Source organism: Podarcis cretensis, assembly GCF_951804945.1.
Source record: "Podarcis cretensis genome assembly, chromosome: 6".
NCBI classification, from domain to species: Eukaryota; Metazoa; Chordata; class Lepidosauria; order Squamata; family Lacertidae; genus Podarcis; species Podarcis cretensis.
Window position 1 is genome coordinate 86,122,756 of NC_137175.1, and position 20,199 is coordinate 86,142,954.

Genomic DNA, 20,199 nt, shown 5'->3' on the forward strand with positions numbered 1-20,199 from the left:
AACACAGGTCATGAAGTTTTACAAGTTCTAAAATGTATGTTCTCTCTAGCTGAACTATCCACATAGCCTTTGGCAGCTGACTAAAAGCCATAATCATCAGAAATCATTTTGCGGACTTTCAGTTGCTTTAATTTTAGTTTTATTTCCCCTTGTACTTGGTTTTTTTAAACCATGCTTTACTATTAGCAAAATTAAACCATGGCCAAATGTACAGAAAGACTGCAACTGGGCATATGCAGTCATCAAAAGCGGTCATGGTTTGTTGTGATGAGAATTTGCTGCAGTGAGCCTTGGGCTTGTGGGCTGCACCTCCCCATCACACGAGAGTAGGAAATTTAGAACTTTTGGTCATGGCTTGCAACAAATCAGCTTTGTACAAATACAGGGAAATGGTTTGTAGAAAGCTCAGTTAGTTAAAAAAAAAAAAAAAACTATAGGTGGTACGTAAGATTGCATAGTTACAAACATTTCATGTGAATGAGCTTATCAGCTTGCCAGATGTGGCAAGTCCCCTCCCCTCCCTTTGCATGCTGTTCTGGGCATTCTCCCAAACCCATCACAGCCAATTTCAGGGGCACAAGAGGGGGAGGAGAAGGAGGAAAAACTCACTGCACAAGTAGAAGGCTATGTGCAAGGCTTCCATTGATGTTGTTCATTAGGTGAACCCTGCCCCAAATACCAAAATCACAAAAAACTGTCTTGTAGCAACATTAGAATAGAGTCAGAGTTCCTTTCTCTTTGCAACACCCAAGCAGATAGAAAGGAACAAAGCTATTGCTAAGCATGTAAGAAAATCATAGCATTGAAGCAAGTTGGATATTAAGGACCAAACCATGGTTTGGCCATGACCTCCATCCTTTGCCTTTTCATCTATATTAAAGTGCCTGTTAAGAAATACCATTGGTATAAAGATGCTATTGCTCTAGTAAAGCAAGACAGATGATCAGCAAGAGACTGTTTAGAATACTCATGTTATTTAACTGTCTTTTTTAAAAAAAACAACCACACACACAATTCAACACATATTAGCTCAATTATGCAGCAGAACACTATCCTAAGTCTATGTGCATCAAGTATTTAAAAACAGAAGGAAGAAGGCTGATGCTTTGCAGAAGGAAGTAAGGGAGATATATTGCATGCTTCTCAAATAGTTCATTTAAATAGAATGGTGAGTAACTATCTTACAAATACAGCTCCCAGATGGGGTGAATGGCAGGGGGGGGGGGAGGAGGAGGAGCTGAATGAAAAGATAGAACTGTCTCTTATGTCCCCTCTATAATGCAGTTTAAGTAGCAGAATAAAAGCCAGCAAATTGCAGGTACTCATTTCCTCTACCACAAAATCATTTGCGGCTATAGATGCCATATGCTTATTTGGACATTTTTTAATTACAGTGTTTAACAAGAAGTCAGTGGGCTGGTGAGTGGCCCATCAAATAATGACCACAGATTCTAAAAATATATTTACCTTCCCCTCTCTATTCCCTCCCCTTGATATTAAGCTAAACCTACCACAGAATGCTTTAACCTGGAATTGTGGCTTTCTGTAGCTCTGCTGCCACTGCTTTGTCCTATCAGTACAGGTTGAGGCAAGTATGCAGTGCTCTGGAACAAGCAGGCATGCCACAATGATATATATCCCTCAACCTGCCAGCACAAAATGCCTTGGTATTCCTCTTTGCTAAAACCAGAGCTGCCCCATTTAAGAACAATGGACCAGGTTTGAAGGGTTTGCATGCAAGCCCTTTCAGAGTTAATGGAAATTACGTAACAGCACTCTTTCTGCCCCAAGTGAGAACAGTTTTTGGCCTACAAAAGGTATTCTCCATGCCCAGAGATGAGGCAAAGGGAAGAAAGCATTTGTTTTAAATGTGATTCAAAAGAGTTATCTGTTCAATATTGTAATATATTTTAAAAGGGCTTTTATCAATTTCATTAGAGCTCAGTCTATTTGTTTTTACAGTAATAAGATTACTGTGTGCATATATAATCAATGTGTTGCATATATCTGCAATTTGCTTTTTCATTTAGCTGTACTTTCAGGGTGCCTCTATGCATACAAATTAAGCAACGAGGCAGGCTAGTTTTGAGCTATGCTCATAAACAAAAATCAGAACCACACATTTCTACCATCTCAAACCAATTTTTCTAATTTCTCATTTCTGGTATGGAGGAGACAAATCTGTTCTGTATAAGTAAATCTCCACAACGGGGAAGCTTTTGATTCTGCCATTTCTTCATCCATCCTCCATGCCTCTTTTTCTTTCACCTTTCTGTCTTCCTCTAAATATCCACCTTAGTGTTTCTGCCACTGGAGTAAGCATGGGAAATTTCCCAGGCCAGTCTTTAATTGCCCTTACAGAAGCTGCAATGTTTGCAATATTCTAATACTCATGAACACCTACCTTCATATCATCACCAAGCCAAGCAATGCCAGAGGTTTTGCTGACTGGAACAAAATCTCTTAATGCATTATAATGTTAATTGGTGACAGGTGCAAAGAGATTATATTGCCACTGTGTATTCCTGAAATGTGGCTAACTACAGCAAAAGTAGTACCTGTTTCATGAGATGTTTCACTGCATCCAAAGTAATTCATATCACAATATCTACTGCATGTATCTACCTCCACTGTGCCCATATGACAAACAAATTTTTAGATCCAACACACAGAAACCTGTTTTCAAGACTGTGGACAATGCATGCTGTATTATCCAGATATTTGGAAAAAAGGTTCATAAAAAGGACATAAAATTCCTATGAAAATGTCATCTTTTCACAGCCCTGCTGCTTGTTACTAAACAAGAAGAACATCATGTGAATTTATACAAAAAAGAAGAAGATCCAATTTAGGTTGATTATTCAATAGTAGAATGATCAACAACCCTGTAATACTGAAGAATGTCTATACAAACTATGGGACATTTTCATGATGCACTTTCAGAAAAAGCTCAATTCGAATGGCAAGGCTGATGGCCTTTGACAATAGTACCTGGATGATACGAGCTAATTTTAATTTACTTTACACCTAGAATGGATTATATGTACTTATGAAAGTATGTAACTTTTTATTAGTTATTACAGTCGAAGCATTATTATGAAAGAAGAAGTGGGTGGGAAGGGAGAGCAGAGGATAGATTTGCTATGTTTAGAAAACTATCCCTTTAAAGCAGGCAGAGGCAAACTCCGGCCCTCCAGATATTTGGGACTACAATTCCCATCATCCCTAGCTAACAGGACCAGTGGTCAGGGATGATGGGAATTGTAGTCCCAAACATCTGGAGGGCTGGAGTTTGCCTATGCCTGCTTTAAAGTGTGTGTGTGTGTGTGTGTGTGTGTGTGTGGCCACCATTACATTAGGATTTTAGCCTTTAAGAATTTGGGCACTTAAGATTTCTACAGCTACAGTAGGAACATATTTAACTGGTAGTCCAGGTCATATCAGAGATGCTGGAAAACCCTTTGCAACCTTGGTCCTGCATATAACTAAGCATGCCTCTATAACAACCCGTGCTGTTTAAAATGTACTAAAGAGACCCTGCTCAGTGTCCCTCCTTTCATCTACCAAGATGTTGTGACCTTTATACCTTACCTAGTAAGGCTTGCTCAAGTCCATCTCTGCCATTAGAAACCTTGCTGTGAAGTTCCTTTCTGTCCAGCAGTTAGGAGAGCAGGCAGAAAAAACATTAGCTCCTCTTTAATCAGAAGACAGGGGCACTAAAAAGGGAATGTGTCATCCATAGAGGAAAGCTCTTCAAGAACTGACTTGAGTAGGATAAAATATTCAAACTTCACAGAGCAGAAATCCATGGAAGGAAGAAAAAAAACCCAAACTGGCAGGGAAGATCAGGCTGGTCAACAGATCCATAGCAGGAATGGAGGGATTTTCACGAGTGCCTACTCTACATCAGAGCTTGCCATGCTTTTGGGGTTTGTGGGCATATCTGCAAAACTGAGAAACTGCTCGGGCAATCCATGCACTCCACAACCTACTACATACTTTGTCTACTCGCTACTATGAAATACTTCTTTCATAAAGAATACTTTATTTTGGTAGGGGGAAGAGATTCTGCAGGCGCGAGGGAAGTCCTCTGCAGGTAGGTGTGAACACAGATACATGTTGGTGACTCCTGACCTAAAATGGCTCACCAACAGAGGCCCACACAAATTTAGGATTCACAGCCCTCCGCCCCCCCAAAAAACCCAATTGGTAATTGGGGTTCCTACCTGCTACCGTACATGCTAAACAGAAATGAACTTTCTGAAGACTACAGTGACCACCAGAAATACTGCTTATATTTTCCACCTATTACAAACTTAAGTTGGGCAAAAGGGCAATCAGTCTGGACACTTTCAGCATCCATTCTCTGTCACAAAAATAGGAAAAGTAAGCCTAACAAAGTTCTGGTGAGGAAAAAACATGGTAAAGGCAACTTACAGTGTACACATTAAACACTATATAAATTGTTTGTGAATGTAAGCTGGTTTACAAAATTCCATCAGGACCCCAGGTTGACCAAGAAATACAATTCAGAATGAGGCAACGGAAAGAGCAGAAGGATTGAGTCTTAATAACTGAGTTAATGGGAGTCCTAATGATGTCCTTAATTGTGCTTATTTGCTTTACCCATGTAATTCATTGGTTTCTATGCATTTTCATTGGAAAAAGTAAAGCAAATACAGTGGTACCTCGGTACTCAAATGTAATCCGTTCCGGAATACCTTTCGACTTCTGAAACATTCAAAAACCGAGGCACAAAGGGCTGGCTGCAAGTTCAATTGGGAAAATTGAAAAACACACAACGGAAGCCGTTTGACTTCCAAGGCGCGTTCGAAAACGGAAGCAATTACTTCTGGGTTTTTGGCGTTCGAAAACCGAAACATTCAGCTTCCGAGATGCTTGAAAACCAAGGTACCACTGTACCAACAGGCAAGTGCAATACATGAATCCTCTCCTTCATACACGCACACCCATCATAATGCTAGTTTATAACTATATACAGGCATGCCTTGGATAGTTTGGTTACAAGCCATCACAAAAAAATGAGTAACACAATAAAGCAAGTCACACTTTTTGTTTCTTTCCCAATGCATACAAAAGTTACATTTACACTATACTGTAGTCTATTAAGCCACCCCCCACCCCTGGTTCCAGGGTTGTAAGGGGGGGGGGGCGCATAGGAAGATGGCCGACAATAACATCTCTCCGACCCACGGGAGGTATTTGGAGGCTATGTTGGGAGTAATTAGCCTCCCTAAACCCACTCAAGATGGTGAGTGGGGCCGTATGCCTGCTGTGCCCGATACCACCCCCGAATTTTTGAGGGGGGTGGGGGCATTAGGCACAAACCCTCCCGTGGGTCGGCACTCCTGGACGCCATCTCTGATCTGCGCCACTAGCTGCGAGAACTTCAAAAGAAACGATTTGGCACGAAGGAACGCACATACTTCAGGAAATGAGGAGGAGTGAATACTGCAATAAAGAGGTCTCTGGAAAAACAAGATTTAATTTATGAGAAGATACGGTATGGCAAAGACTGATGGGGGAGGGGGAAAAACGTTTTATTTTACTTATGTGATTAACCCCAAGAATCCCCTCCCTTCAAGAGTCAAAAGCCAGAAATGAGGTTTTAAGGACTTAAGCTGTGAATCTAAGGCTGTGTGGAGATAAACTTTCGAATCAAAGTATGTTTTTAGAAGACTGTGGAAAGTATAAGAGCTTTGTTCCTACGCAGTCAAAAATGTCGCCGTCGCCATCTTGGGAAGCTCTGTCGGAGGAATAAGCCTGGGAGGACAGTGAATATCGTGGGAGAGACTCATCAAAGGGGCTTTAAGTACGACAGAGCTATGAATTTACGAGGGAAAAAGTGATCTTATCTCCGAAGGTGATGATTTATGGGAACCATCTGGATGGAGGTTCACGACGGGAAATCTACGCAGGAGCATTACCGGTGTATATCGGCTTAAGGAGACCATCAGGAGAGACCATAAAGGACAAAGAGAAAATATTTGATTAAGAAGTGATGTGGAAACAGCAAGATAAGACTGGAAAGAACTATGAATATGTGTTTGGACTGTTTGAACATCTATTTGGACTTATTTAGACTGATTTGTACATTAATGCAGAAGTAATGATTAGATCAGAATCCTTCCTCGGATCTGGAAGTATGGGACCCCCCAACAAAATTTAAAAATCTGGCACTGTAATTTGGAATCTATGTGATGTGGTTTGATTCGATGTGATTGGCCGGTTAATAAAAATTTATTAAAAAAAAAAAAAAGAACCCAGCCCCAACCCTAGCCAGCTCTACTTCCCACACCACCAGAAGACAGATGGCAGTGCCAGGGGGCTTCCTTTCCCTGGAAACAGCTAAGCTTCTTGCTGCAATATCTGCATGCACGCTACCTGCCTGCAATGTATATTTTTCAGTATAGTGCAACTATTCCAGTTAACACATGCAAATGCTCATCCAGTTGACATCAGGTTGACATTCAACTGCTGATTGAGAGCAATATGGAATTTCTTCTTTCTGTATCAGATTTTCTTCTTCAACCCATTCATTTTTGCATTCATTAAAATATTTAGTACTTTTGCTTCACCACACGACTTATGCCATAAAAATGAATAATTCAATACAAATATAAATGAATGCTCAAATCAGCTTTGAACATAAAAAACAAATTTTAAAGCAGCTTAAAAAAATAAGCTATCAGAATTAATTTGTATGAAATGAGAGAATCATAGCAAAATAAAATTAAGTATACAGCAATGCTACAAGACCTGGGTAACATTAAGGAGATTTTGAAGGTGGTTTTTTTTTTAAAGGAAAGAAGGCTGAGGGCAATAGATATCTTGTGATGATAGTTAGAGGTCTTTACTGTTTTTGCAGCTTAATCACATTTTCCACTTGAATGTTTGGTGTGTCACAGAGTTATTTTTATCAGACAGTAACCATTTCCAAAAATTACTTGTACTTTGTCAAAGGCTGATGTATTCTGCTTAAAGGTTTGCCAGTGTTTATTACCATGCTCTGTTAAACCCATAGGGCTTTTTATTCACAAGATATGAAGCCGTGACTCTGTTCTTATAATCTTTGAGGACACAAAATTGCTTTAGAAAGGATGTGAATATTTCCTTTTTACAAAGCTATTACCAGCTGTGGGGGAAATACACTCTGCAACCCAATCTCCATTGTTTTCTTCAAACCAGAAAAACTGAACAGCACAGTCTTAACAGAAAGCATGCCTGAAAAGCATGCAATAGACTAAGGGACATGGCATTAACTAAACTGGATTGCCATTACAGAAGGCATGGGGAGTGATAGCACAGACAGACACACTGTGCAAAGGCAGCATGAGGTTTGCTGAAGAGGAGTTGCATACTGTATATGTTACGGGCATCAAATTTTGAATTCCACATCCATCTTTGCCCAGTATACTGGAGCAATGGTAATTCTGCACTACCGTTTTGTGCTATATCTAAGGATATAGCATTGCTATATTAGCTAACATGGGGTATATGGGGGTAGTACCTCTGGTGGGGAACACATCATGCTCCTTCTGGGTAGTTTGCCCACCTTTGGTCCCCACGCTGCACGCAGCTCTCACCTGTGGCTCCTAGAAGCTGTCAGCATGCAACAGTGGCCACACCCCAGAAAGGATTTGACTGGCTGGCTAAACCAAATAAAGGTAGCTGATGGATCTCAAATGCTCAGTGAGTTTGGGACTTCTCTGGTGGATTGAGCGGATGAGACCAATAGCGGGACAAATGGTCAAGAAGGCATTTTCTGAAGGACAGGTGGGGCCCATCAACCTAGGAAGGCAGCCCATCTACAGTGTTAGAAACTGATATATTAAAGTTAGGAGCCATATGGCACCTTAGACCTAGGTTACGGGCGCAACAATGGAATGTCTGGGCATGTTATTTTTATAACAAGAATACAAAGCTGAAAATGAATGAACTGCAGCTAAAATATTATGCTCATTTTTCATATGGTCTAGTCCATGGGTGCCAGACCCCGTCCAGTGCACCATCGCCTGGTTGTGCGCCGCATCGCCTTTCAGGACGAAGGAGGTGGTGAGCAGAGAGGCTGCCTCTGGAGGTCCCCCGCTGGCGCGACCCCGCAGGCCGCCCACCTCGTCCCGCGGGCTGCCGCATCTCTGGCGGCCGCTCCGGTCCAGCGGACGCGCCGCCCAGGAGGCGCCCAGCACGAGCAGCAGCAGCAAGCGGAGCACAGCTGCCCGGCCGAACGCTCCTTCGCTGGTACAATGCTCGGCCTACGCTGAGCCGCCGCTGCCGGGCAGGGGTGCAAGTCTGGCAGGCGAGGCGCAGAGGCGGAGGACGGGAGGGAGCGAGCCGAGATGGAGGCGGGAGCGCGGCGCGGACGCACGGCGTGGGAAACAACGTGCCAGCAGGGCTTCCACGCCCAGGCGAGGCGCAGCGCCGGCCTCTGCCAGCGGGCCCCACCGAGCCCCGGAGCCCGGCCGGACGCCTTCCCCGACAGCTGCTGGCAAGTGGACGGGAGCCCCGCGCCTGGCGCCTCCTCAGCCTCTGCTTGCCACAGAGGGCAAGGGGAGGCGGCTGCCTTAGGCAGCCGGATCCACAGGGGCAGCTCGGCCCGTCGTGGAAATGTGCTTCCTCCACCAGCGCCAGATTTGGGGCTGTGTGGGTGCCTCACCCGCCCCGAGCCAAGGGAGCACAAAATAATGATAACGATGCCTATTTATTCTATTGGGGGGGCACCAAATTTTGTCCTCACTCAGGGTGGGTGCCATATTACCAAAGTCCGCCCCTCCCCCCCCAATGGGATTTGAAATCCAGGGATTTGAAATCCAATAAATTCCTAGGAGTGCCCCTGTCCGTACTGAGTAAGCCCCTCAGCCCCTAAAAGCAGACGATACCAACTTTTCAACATTGTGATAGTGATGTTGTGATACGGTAGCGATATATTGCAGTGTTGAGAAGCAGAGGGAGGAACAAGCAGCATTGGCCCCCGTCAGAAACTGGGGTGCAACCGGCACATCTCTCCCCCCCCCCCGCCAGCGCCTGGCACAGGGAGGAGGCAGCAACAGGCGGAGAAGGAAGAGAAGGCGCAGACAAGCCCCAGCCACAAGACGCAGTCCGGTAAAGGTGCCCTCAGACTGGGCCTGCACAATGTTATGATACATCACCACAGGGGCAGACTTTAGTAATCTTTCATTACAGGGGTGTCAGCCTGAATAAAATATTGAGGGGGGCAGGTAGGCCCCACCTCACATCACCATCACCATCATCATAATTTATTACTGGTCAAAGACCAGCTCAAACCTCCCATAATTTATCACATGCCACACACACCCCATTTAAATGTCAAAGCCCATCAACTTCGGGGGTCTCAGCCTGCTCAAATATTTTAGGCCAATACAACCGGCCCTTTGAGGGTGACCAAACTGCTGATGCGGCCCCCGATGAATTTGAGTTTGAAACCACTGGTCTAGTCCTTGCCCTGCCCACCCCCTAATATTCTTAAGAGGGTCTCTTTCTACTTCAGAGTAGCTAGAAGTGGGGAGGCAGAAAAAGGTCCACCTTTCCTTCCACTCTGCAGTTTTAATCTGAAATCTTAAGTGCAATACTGCACACAGAGCTCATAAACGGCTCGTGCTAATGAAATTCCCTGTCGCAAAATGTGCCTAGAACAATGGGAGTTTCGAACACTGCATATCCAGGAGAAGGAAAACTCCAGTCCTAAACTTCTGCTGCCTTGCAGGGTATCTTCTGGAGGAGAAAAGGCTAAGGAGTAAATGCTACACAAATCCAGAATGGAGTCCCTAAGATGATAGGATGGCTCCTTGCACACTTCTTTCTTGCTACTCCTGCAGCCAAGCTGGTGCCAAATGTATTGCTTTGCTTTCCTTTGGACTGCGTCAGTGAGGCTGAGAGGGGAGTCTTGTCATCTGGGCAGCCCTGGATATCCATACACACTGCCCAGGTGTGCATCCTGGGAAAATCACTTAGGTGCTGCTAATGCAGCCATTAGACCCTCAGAGGCGTGCTCCGTTGTCTCTTGAGACAGACAGATGCCAAGAACATTAACTAACATTGTCAAAGCGCATATAAAATGGGCAGAACAGTAATTATTCAACTAGAGCTGTAATAATTGTTCACATGAACAAGAACACGGCCACCTGTATGGCATGCCAATCATTTGGAAAGAAATTCTGAGTGTCTGATTCCATGTTTACCCAAGCTCAGCTAGCCTGTGGTTCCTTTCAGTACACTTATTAAATGTATAAGCTACCTTTATATTTAAAGCATCATTTCACAAGACATCAAGTCACAGAACATTAGATGAAAAAATAAAACACCTGGCAGCGAAATTTTGTGATAGCAGAAGAGCCACAGCCAATTGGGGCCTCTTCATTTGGGGCCAACACAATGCAGCTACAGTTAAGGGGCCTAGATTCTGCACTCCCTATCACCAGCAACCCCTCTACTCTTGAGCATGAGTCCCTCCCAGCCTTTCTAAGGTTTGTGGATGATAGTGCTAATCAGAGTTCACTCTTCACAAGTGGAAATTGCAGCCTAAAGCAGGTTAAAATCCTGATTTAAGAAGACAAGATCTGCAGTGCCAACTCAGAATTATATTGATCCTTAATTTGTGGAGCTGGTGGCAATATGTTCAGAGGTTGTGCTGGGACCCTTCCATCAGTGGAGGGCTCTCATATGGATACAACTCAGTGGCCACAATGTAGAATGACAAATTGTGATGGCAACTGGTACACGTATGTACAGAGGTACGTACACACACAGAGAGAAAGATTGACAGAAAATGAGTGTCTGACATATTTTATTCTTACACCTCTCTGGAGAGAGGTGGAAAGACGAGACTCTTCCCAATAACATATTAATTAATGGAGACACTCTAGGGATATAATTTATCAGGAAACTAGGCTTTTGTTTAACAGGAAAGCAGAACTGAAATAATTACCTCAGCTTTTCTAGAGTTGATAAAGAAAAGATGATTGTTTAAGTACCAAGTGTCAGAACTGTCTAGCTGATCGGTACTATCAGCAAAGAAACTATGAATATGACATATCAGGAATTCATAAAATTCAAATATAGGTATTTACTATTTTTAAAGTACCATTTGCTTCTTAATAGCTATGTCTTATTTCATTTTCCCCATTAATCTGCTACTTTTTCGGAAAGAGGTTCCTGATCAACACGGTCAACTCCAGGGATTTGAAAATAAGCATACAGTGGTACCTCATGTTACGTACTTAATCTGTTCCGGAGGTCCGTTCGTAACAGGAAACCGCTCCTAACGCTTTCTCTAATGGTGCCCCCCGCTGCTGCCGCGCCGCCAGAGTGTGACTTCCGCTCGCATCCCGGGGTAAAGGTCGCAACAAGGGGCATCTACTTCCGGGTTAGCGGAGCGCGTAACCCGCAGCATTCAGAAGGGGGCCGGTAAGTTACACAAGGTACCACTGTACTGTTTTACTTAGCATGTGTGCCCTCTCCCAATCAAAATTGCTGACACTGAAAACAGGTAACACAAGTAAACTTACCTTCCTTTCCTTTAAACCTTTCCTGATCATATCTGTTATAGGCTGCTGGAATTGGCTGCTTGTTGCGCAAAGTGGGGTCCTGAAAACAAATATGTAAAGTATAAGTTTTGTGGTATGCTAATGTAAGTCATAATAAAAAAATACACTTAGATTATTATTACGATATGTGAAATGATGATGCAGAATTTACTTTGGGTTATATCCAATGGATTTGCTTAATGCAATCAATACACTTGCTTTTCACCACTTCCTCCTAGCTCTGCAGGCTCCTGCACCCTTTGAAAAGCTGTTTTTGCATGTCAAGAAACCCTATTAAATATTAAGCAGAGGGTTGCAGCAAATAGGGGAACTTGGGAAAAAACCATGTTCCCCATCTAACGGAACATTAGATGTTCACTAGCACAAAACTGTATTTGGATTCAACTCTTACTATTTTAATATATTCAAAGGTACTTCATATTAAACCTGATTTGCTATTTAATCTTATCTACTGACTTCTAAACTAGTGGAAAGGTCTTCTAAACTCAGCACAATATCATACTGTACTAAGTGAGGCTCAATTTAAAGAGTTAGCAAAGCAATGCAAGAGCTGTTTTCCAGTTGCCTGATCCCAGTGCCACTGAATCTTTCCTAAACCAAAACCAAAAAAACCCCCCAAAACAGATTAGATGGATAAAAGTGGTTCCAACGCCATTATTGAATTGATCCACATGGTTAATATTTAGAAATGTTATTGGCATGGCAAGGGTCAGTAGTTCTCAAACTAATCCAACAACTTATGAATTAAACCTAAGAGAAAGAATGGAATACATATACTAAGAACATAAAGAACACAGTCATCTTTATGTAGCTTTTATTGATCTTTCGACCCCTAATAATCGAAATTGACTGCCAACCAATTCGCCTTTTCTAACCAAAATTGCCGACACTGAGAACAGGTATACAGGTTCCAACAAGTCAGAGGTGTTTATTGCTAAGTAAACGCCATTTGGAACTGAGATGCACAGATTAAGTACAAACTTGGGAGGAGTGGAAGCTTTCCCTAAGTGTAATTGAAATGCTGTCAGTCTAATGGGGCAGCAAATTCCAATTCATCCATCTTTTGCATAGGCCATTTACTAACACGGTTTCAATCATTCGGTACAGTGTACGTGAAACAAAGTCCCATCCATTTCAATGTTCAAGTGGCCATCGCAGTTCTGGGCATCATCTTATCATTACATGCAAGTTACGGCGAGAATGGAAAGAGTGCACCGGACTTTGGTACAACTAGGAATATGAATTTTGGAAAGTGGGAATTTGAGCCAACTCAGCCACCAGGTATTGTGCCTCATCATCATTACTTTGTAACACCAGGCTGCCTTTGGTTTTAAGTCCTGGTCACCTTGCTGATTCTAGATAAACAAACTCTATCCTAACTAAGTGACACGGAAAACACAGAAAGGCATGGAAACAGCAGGGGGATAGAAGAAGAGCTGAGATATGCCAGCGAAGGTCCACAGCAGAGGCAAAACCTGAATGCCATCCAGAAAGAGTGGTAATTAAAGTACCCTCTGTAACAGATCCACTATTAATAAAACTAAACAGTATAATAATATTTCAGGGAGTCTTGTTAGTAGAATCTACACCAATTTGGAATTTGGGGCAGTATACAATACAGGGACATTTGGTTGCACAATATAATTTCTCTTCCCTCTCTTCTCCAATCTGCACACTAAACCTGTTCTGCGGGTTATTCCAGGCTTCTGGAGCAGATTTGGGGTGGGTGTGCTTGCACGGAGAGCAACTTTCGTTGCACAAACTGAAATCCTTGCACTAACAGAACTATTTTGTTGGATGCTGCCCTTGTTTTTGAATAAATCTGTTTTATTTCACACAAGTATATGGATTCAAACACTTCCTACGTTTATTCTGGACTCTTTTTTTGGAAAAAATGTTGCTACAGTCAAACCTTAGTTGTTGAACGTAATCCTTTCTGGAAGCCTCTTCGGCTTCCGAAACGTTCAATAACTGAGGCACTGCTTCCGCCTAGTTGCAAGAGCTTTGGGTGTTCGGGTTCCGAAAAACATTTGAAAACCAGAACACTTACTTCCGGGTTTTCGGCGTTGGGGAGCTGAAACATATGATAACCGAGGCATTCGGGAACCAAGGTTTGACTGTACTTGGAATTTTAAGGAAAGTACAAGTGCCAACATTGCCAAAGTCCTTTTAAAATTAGCAAGCATTCTGTTTCAATTATCTACATAATTTCTTCCAGGGTGTAAATTTTCACATAAACCTCACTTCTGTAATATGGACATTCAAACCATTGCCATGACAAAATACAAGGGAAGCAGTATTAAAGATATCTGCTTTGCAATTAAATGCTCAGTACCTGAATCCTTCTGCTTTTTAATTAAACCCAATTAAACCCTTATTGAGGAATAAGTCTTACCACTGGTGCAGTATTTGGTGCTGGTCTTTGTTCAGGTGCACGTCCTTCTTCTCTTGCTTTGACAGACTGAAGAATTGCAAAAATATTCTTGGCAAAGTTCTAGAACACAAGAGATTGAGTGTTATACTATTTATCTGTTAACCAGTGTCTTCTGAAGCAGTGTATAATAGAAAAGTGTGGTATATAAATTTACATCTATACAGTGTACTACAAAGTATAGCTAGAAGCCACAATTTTAAGAAATGCAAGTGACAAAACCACTGAACATTTTCTGCCACGCTTCGGTCTCTTACCGTTTGCACATTTTCAGACAGTAAGTGATAATAAGTAGCATGTGAAACAACTTTTAATCAATTTGCACATGCACATGAGTTGTCACATATTTCCAGTTTCTGTCTCTTTGCACAAATGTATTAAAGGAAGAGAGACTTTAATGCTTAGAAAATACAAAGTAAAAGGTAAAGGTACCCCTGCCCGTACGGGCCAGTCTTGACAGACTCTGGGGTTGTGCGCCCATCTCACTTAAGAGGCCAGGGGCCAGCGCTGTCCGGAGACACTTCCGGGTCACGTGGCCAGCGTGACATCGCTGCTCTGGCGAGCCAGAGCCGCACACGGAAACGCCGTTTACCTTCCCGCTGGTAAGCGGTCCCTATTTATCTACTTGCACCCGGAGGTGCTTTCGAACTGCTAGGTTGGCAGGCGCTGGGACCGAGCAGCGGGAGCGCACCCCGCCGCAGGGATTCGAACCGCCGACCTTTCGATCGGCAAGTCCTAGGCGCTGAGGCTTTAACCCACAGCGCCACCTGCGTCCAGTCGGTCTCTTACCGTTTGCACATTTTCAGACAGTAAGTGATAATAAGTAGCATGTGAAACAACTTTTAATCAATTTGCACATGCACATGAGTTGTCACATATTTCCAGTTTCTGTCTCTTTGCACAAATGTATTAAAGGAAGAGAGACTTTAATGCTTAGAAAATACAAAGTAGCTAGTGACAAATAACCTCCTCTTAACACTTGATGACAGTTTCCTTTCTTCAGCTTGGTACAAGTGGAGGAAAAGGAAGGTGCAAAGTTTAGTTAGTGACCTTTGTATGTAAATGACCCTTGCAACCCTGGGCTCATTTTGGAGGAAACAGAGGATATAAATCTATTTGATAAAATGTGTCTACACGAGCACTAGCGCATACATTCTAATTAATTACAATAATCTTTCTCTCCATGAAATGCGAAGAGGTTTTATGAACTCCACCCAATGCTCCTATGAGTTACAACATAAAGAATAATGAAGTCATCCCATATTTATCAATAAAATATCAATAAAACATCAGTAGATACTGATCGGTTTAAAAGAGTAATACAAATTGTGACAGACTGCCTACAGTACAGTTTTCAGAAGACATCAGAGAGAAGGCAAAAGTGGTCCACTGAGGCTCCTGAGCTTGCCGGTCGGAAGGCCAGCGGTTTGAATCTGTGCAATGAGGTGAGCGCCCATTGCTCTGCCCCAGCTTCTGCCAACCTTGCAGATTGAAAGTATACCAGTGCATGTAGATAAATAGGTACCACTGTGGCAGGAAGGTAAACGGAGTTTCCGTGCACTCTGGTTTCCGTCACGGTGTTCCGTTGCACCAGAAGCGGTTTAGTCATGCTGGCCACATGACCTGCAAAGCTGTCTGTGGACAAACGCCAACTCCCTCAGCTTGAAAGCGAGATGAGCGCCGCACCCCATAGTTGCCTTTGACTGGACTTAACTGTCCAGGGATCTTTACCTTACCTATCCATTGATCAATGTTTTACTATGAACCATATTATAAAAATATATCCTAGAACATTAAGAAAAATCCTTATGTAGCCTTTATTGATCTTTCTGCGGGACTTGACTCTATTAATCGAAACAGATGGGAGAAATTTCAAATTGCCAATATCAAATGCAGACTTCCGCTATTGATCCACAAAGTATACGGCTACGCAGAAATGAGGCTCAGAGTAGGTTTAAAGGGTGGTATGGTTGGTGATTTTAAAACGTCACAAGGAGTAAAGTGAGATTGCATTCTGGCTCCCACTCTTTTTAACTTTTATATTAATGACTTGGTGCCTATTTAGCCAATGCAAACTTCCCCTCTCCAGTAATTAGAGACAGAAAGATCTCAATCTTGATGTATGCAGATTATTTAGTACCCTTCTCTCTTTCCTCAAAAATCTCTTGGAGGTGTTTAGCACATACTGTAAACATACTCAAAATGACGTCACGCGCATGCGCAGAAGGGGCAAAATGAGACCCGCGCAGACACGTGTTACGTTTACTTCAGGATGCGAACGGGGCTCCGGAACGGATCCCGTTCGTATCCAGAGGTACCACTGTATATTTTTTTCTGAAAGCTTTACTCTCCACCATCAGGAATATCAACAGCTCTTTCTCGTACAGAGTCCGGGTGGCCAACAATTAAGGCAAGAGCGTCCACAAAAAGGGAGTTTCCACTAGAATATATATTTAAGAGATTTTAAAATTCTGTAACTAATGCGGGTGGCGCTGTGGGTTAAACCACAGAGCCTAGGACTTGCCCATTGGAAGGTCGGCGGTTCGAATCCCCGCGACGGGGTGAGCTCCTGTTGCTCAGTCCCAGCTCCTGCCCACCTAGCAGTTCGAAAGCACGTCAAAGTGCAAGCAGATAAATAGGTACCGCTCCAGCGGGAAGGTAAACGGTGTTTCCGTGTGCTGCTCTGGTTCGCCAGAAGCGGCTTAGTCATGCTGGCCACATGACCCGGAAGCTGTACGCCGGCTCCCTCGGCCAATAAAGCGAGATGAGCGCCGCAACCCCAGAGTCGGTCGTGACTGGTCAGGGGTCCCTTTACCTTTAACTAAACTATATCCTGACCATCTGGCAGCAGGGTAGAGAATATAGTAAGGCAACACTTGCAGCCAAATGATTGATGCCTTTGCATTGCAAAGAAAACACTAGAGAACTTGCACATAAACCAGGATGGAGGGCAAAAATACTAGTAATCTGGTAATCTAGTTGTAAATTACTTAGGTACATTGATTTCGATGGATCTACTCCAAACATGACTAATATTGGATCTTGCCTTAAAGCATAAAAAGCTAGGTACACTAGACAAATCACAACTCGGGATGTGCACAAATGTGTAAGAAGCAAGAAAAACAAAGAAAAACATAATATAGGCCTTTCAAACCAAGAAAATTACTATGTTAACCCTATTAAAAGGAGCTCAGCATGAGGCAGCATAAGTAAACCATATTAGGCTGTTTAAAAGCAGCATATAATGCTAATATCAGTCATATTTAAAAGGGCACATATTTAACAAATTTACATCAACTCTCAAGATGCACTTCATATTGAATGGCATATGTACACAACAGATGTCCTCCATTACCGATAATTCTAAGTAATAATGAATGTGTTCAGTAGCAGAGCTCCCTGCAAAACATTTATAATGCAAAATGGTTCTCTCCTATTAAGTATGGAAACATTAAAGCATCAAAAACAGACACAAGCTGCAAAGTTCTAAGTGTGCTACATTCTTAGTAATGTGTCTGTCTTGCACGTTGATGTGTGTTTTAAGACTACACGAGAGTAACCCAGGGCCCCTTGCGATAGTAATTCCATTAAAAAAACCAAAACCTGACCATCTCATTCAAGTCTGCTGCATAAAGTCATCTTCAGAAGCAGCTGGAATGATATAGAAATGAATGGACAGTTCAAGCCTATACTCCATTTAAAAGACTCTAAATGAACTGTATTTTTAATAGAAGGTCCAGTGCAGATATAATGCTAGCTCCCTTGCTTACTGCAGTTAGCAAACAAAGAGCCAGCCCTTGGGAATGCACACTCAGATTCCTCCCTGAAGAAGCTTTGCTCTTCTACTTCAATCACGATTAAGCAACTTTTGGCACCGACATTAACTGCAGTGGAGCTAATGAGATGGGAAAGAGAAATGGGGAAATGGTGTATTTTTTTAGCCCTTTTTTGAAATTTTCTAGTGTTTTCTTTTAAAATGAGGAAAATGCTTCTTAACTCAATGGTTTAAAGAATTATTTTAGTTGTGCTTTGCCCCCTCAAAATGATTCCAATACAGTGGTACCTCAGGTTAAGTACTTAATTCATTCCGGAGGTCCGTTCTTAACCAGAAACTGTTCTTAACCTGAAGCACCACTTTAGCTAATGGGGCCTCCCGCTGCCGCCGCACTGCCAGAGCACGATTTCTGTTCTCATCCTGAAGCAAAGTTCTTAACCTGAAGCACTATTTCTGGGTTCGCAGAGTCTGTAACCTGAAGCGTATGTAACCTGAAGCATATGTAACCCGAGGTACCACTGTACAGTGGCGCCCCGCAAGACAAATGCCTCGCAAGACGAAAAACTCGCTAGACAAAAGAGTTTTCCGTTTTTTGAGGTGCTTCGCAAGACGAATTTCCCTATGGGCTTGCTTCGCAAGACGAAATGTCTTGCGAGTTCTTGCGAGTTTGTTTCCTTTTTCTTAAAGCCGCTAAGCCGTTAATAGCCGCTAAGCCGCTAATAGCCGTGCTTCACAAGACAAAAAACTCGCTAGACGAAAGTGTTTTCCGTTTTTTGAGGTGCTTCGCAAGACGAATTTCCCTATGGGCTTGCTTCACAAGATGAAACGTCTTGCGAGTTCTTGCGAGTTTGTTTCCTTTTTCTTAAAGCCGCTAAGCCGTTAATAGCCGCTAAGCCATTAATAGCCGCTAAGCCGCTAATAGCCGTACTTCGCAAGACGAAAAAACCGCAAGACGAAGAGACTCGCGGAACGGATTAATTTCATCTTGCGAGGCACCACTGTACCTGCTTACGGCAACCTACTGTATTAGGATATTATTTCTGTACTGTAGACAGGTTCAACTCAAAACCTAGAGCTAGAAATTACTTCAACAGAACTGGAAGCATGTGCTCATCCGCATGTAACCCTAAGCAATAGTTTAGCATGATTTGTATTAACTTTAGCAAAGTTGAGCACAGCGTCCAGCTCCTCCTCCACTCCTTCCATATGGCCAGGAGCATGACTTCTGCCCAGTTTATTTCCAAATAATCTGTTCAGCACTGCTTTAAAATGAAGTCTGACAAGTTGCTCATTGCGAGAAGTGAGGTTACAGGGAACCAGACAGAGGGCCTTCTCAGTAGTGGCTCCCACCCTGTGGAACACCCTCCCTTCAGATGTGAAGGAAATAAGCAGCTATCCTATCTTTAAAAGACATCTGAAGGCAGCCCTGTTCAGGGAAGTTTTTAATATTTAACGCTGTATTGATTGGGAGTTGCCCATAGTGACTGGGGAGACTCAGCCAGATGGGCGGGTTATAAATAATAAATTATTATTATTATTGCCAAACAAATTCTCTTACCATGAACCTGCTTTAAGCTATATCGTATTTCATTATTCCACCCACTTTCCCACAAACTGCAATTTCCAATACTTCTGGCCTTACAGTCAGATGGCATCTTCAGCAACAACTAGTAACTGTGCAGGAGGGGGAAGATCTTTGACTTAAGTCACAGAATACTTAAGTGGCTGGAAATAAGGAGGCTCAAGCTTTGCGTGGTTTGAGAAGTTCTTGGCAGGCCAACATGTGCTCCATTGCCTGTAGGCTGAGAAGCTCCTATTTGCATTTCTTCAGTTGAATACACTATTGTAGTAGCATCACACACACACACACACACACACACACACACACAAACAAATGTCCATCTGTTATGCCTGGGCACATTTACGTGCAACAAATAAGCATCTGCTCCAGACAATTAGACCTAGAATGAAGTGATGCTCAGTAAGTACACACATACGTGGCAACAGATGGTGGTAGCGTAGCAACTTACACAAAATTGTTCAGTACACTGACTTCCAAACTGTGTGCAAGGGCACACTCGTGTGTTGCAAGGGAGAGGCTGAAGTGTATTTTCAACAGCTAGGCCACCAAAGCTGGACACTTTGGGCACCCTATGCCACTTGAAGTGGGGAGGACAAGAGCAAGAGCTGCAATTTGTTACTCCCATCCAGGACACGGATGGCGCTGTGGTCCAAACCACTGAGCCTCTTGGGCTTGCTGACTTCAAGGTTGGTGGTTCGAATCCCCATGATGGAGTGAGCTCCCATTGCTCTGTCCCAGCTCCTGCCAAATTAGCAGTTCGAAAGCATACCAGTGCAAGTAGATAAATAGGTACTGCTGTAGCAGGAAGGTATGTGTGCTCTGGTTT

The 20,199-nt window shown here is 43.0% G+C and overlaps 1 protein-coding gene across 1 annotated transcript in view; it reads right to left on the minus strand.

Moving 5' to 3' along the window:
- CDC73 (cell division cycle 73) overlaps positions 1–20,199 on the minus strand; it is a 113,347-nt gene that overhangs the window by 68,471 nt on the left and 24,677 nt on the right. The window contains exons 8-9 of the mRNA XM_079981521.1: positions 13,981–14,079; positions 11,547–11,625 (exon numbers count right to left, since the gene is read on the minus strand). Coding sequence (XP_079837647.1) covers positions 11,547–11,625; positions 13,981–14,079 — 178 coding nt within the window. The remainder of the gene's footprint in view (positions 1–11,546; positions 11,626–13,980; positions 14,080–20,199) is intronic.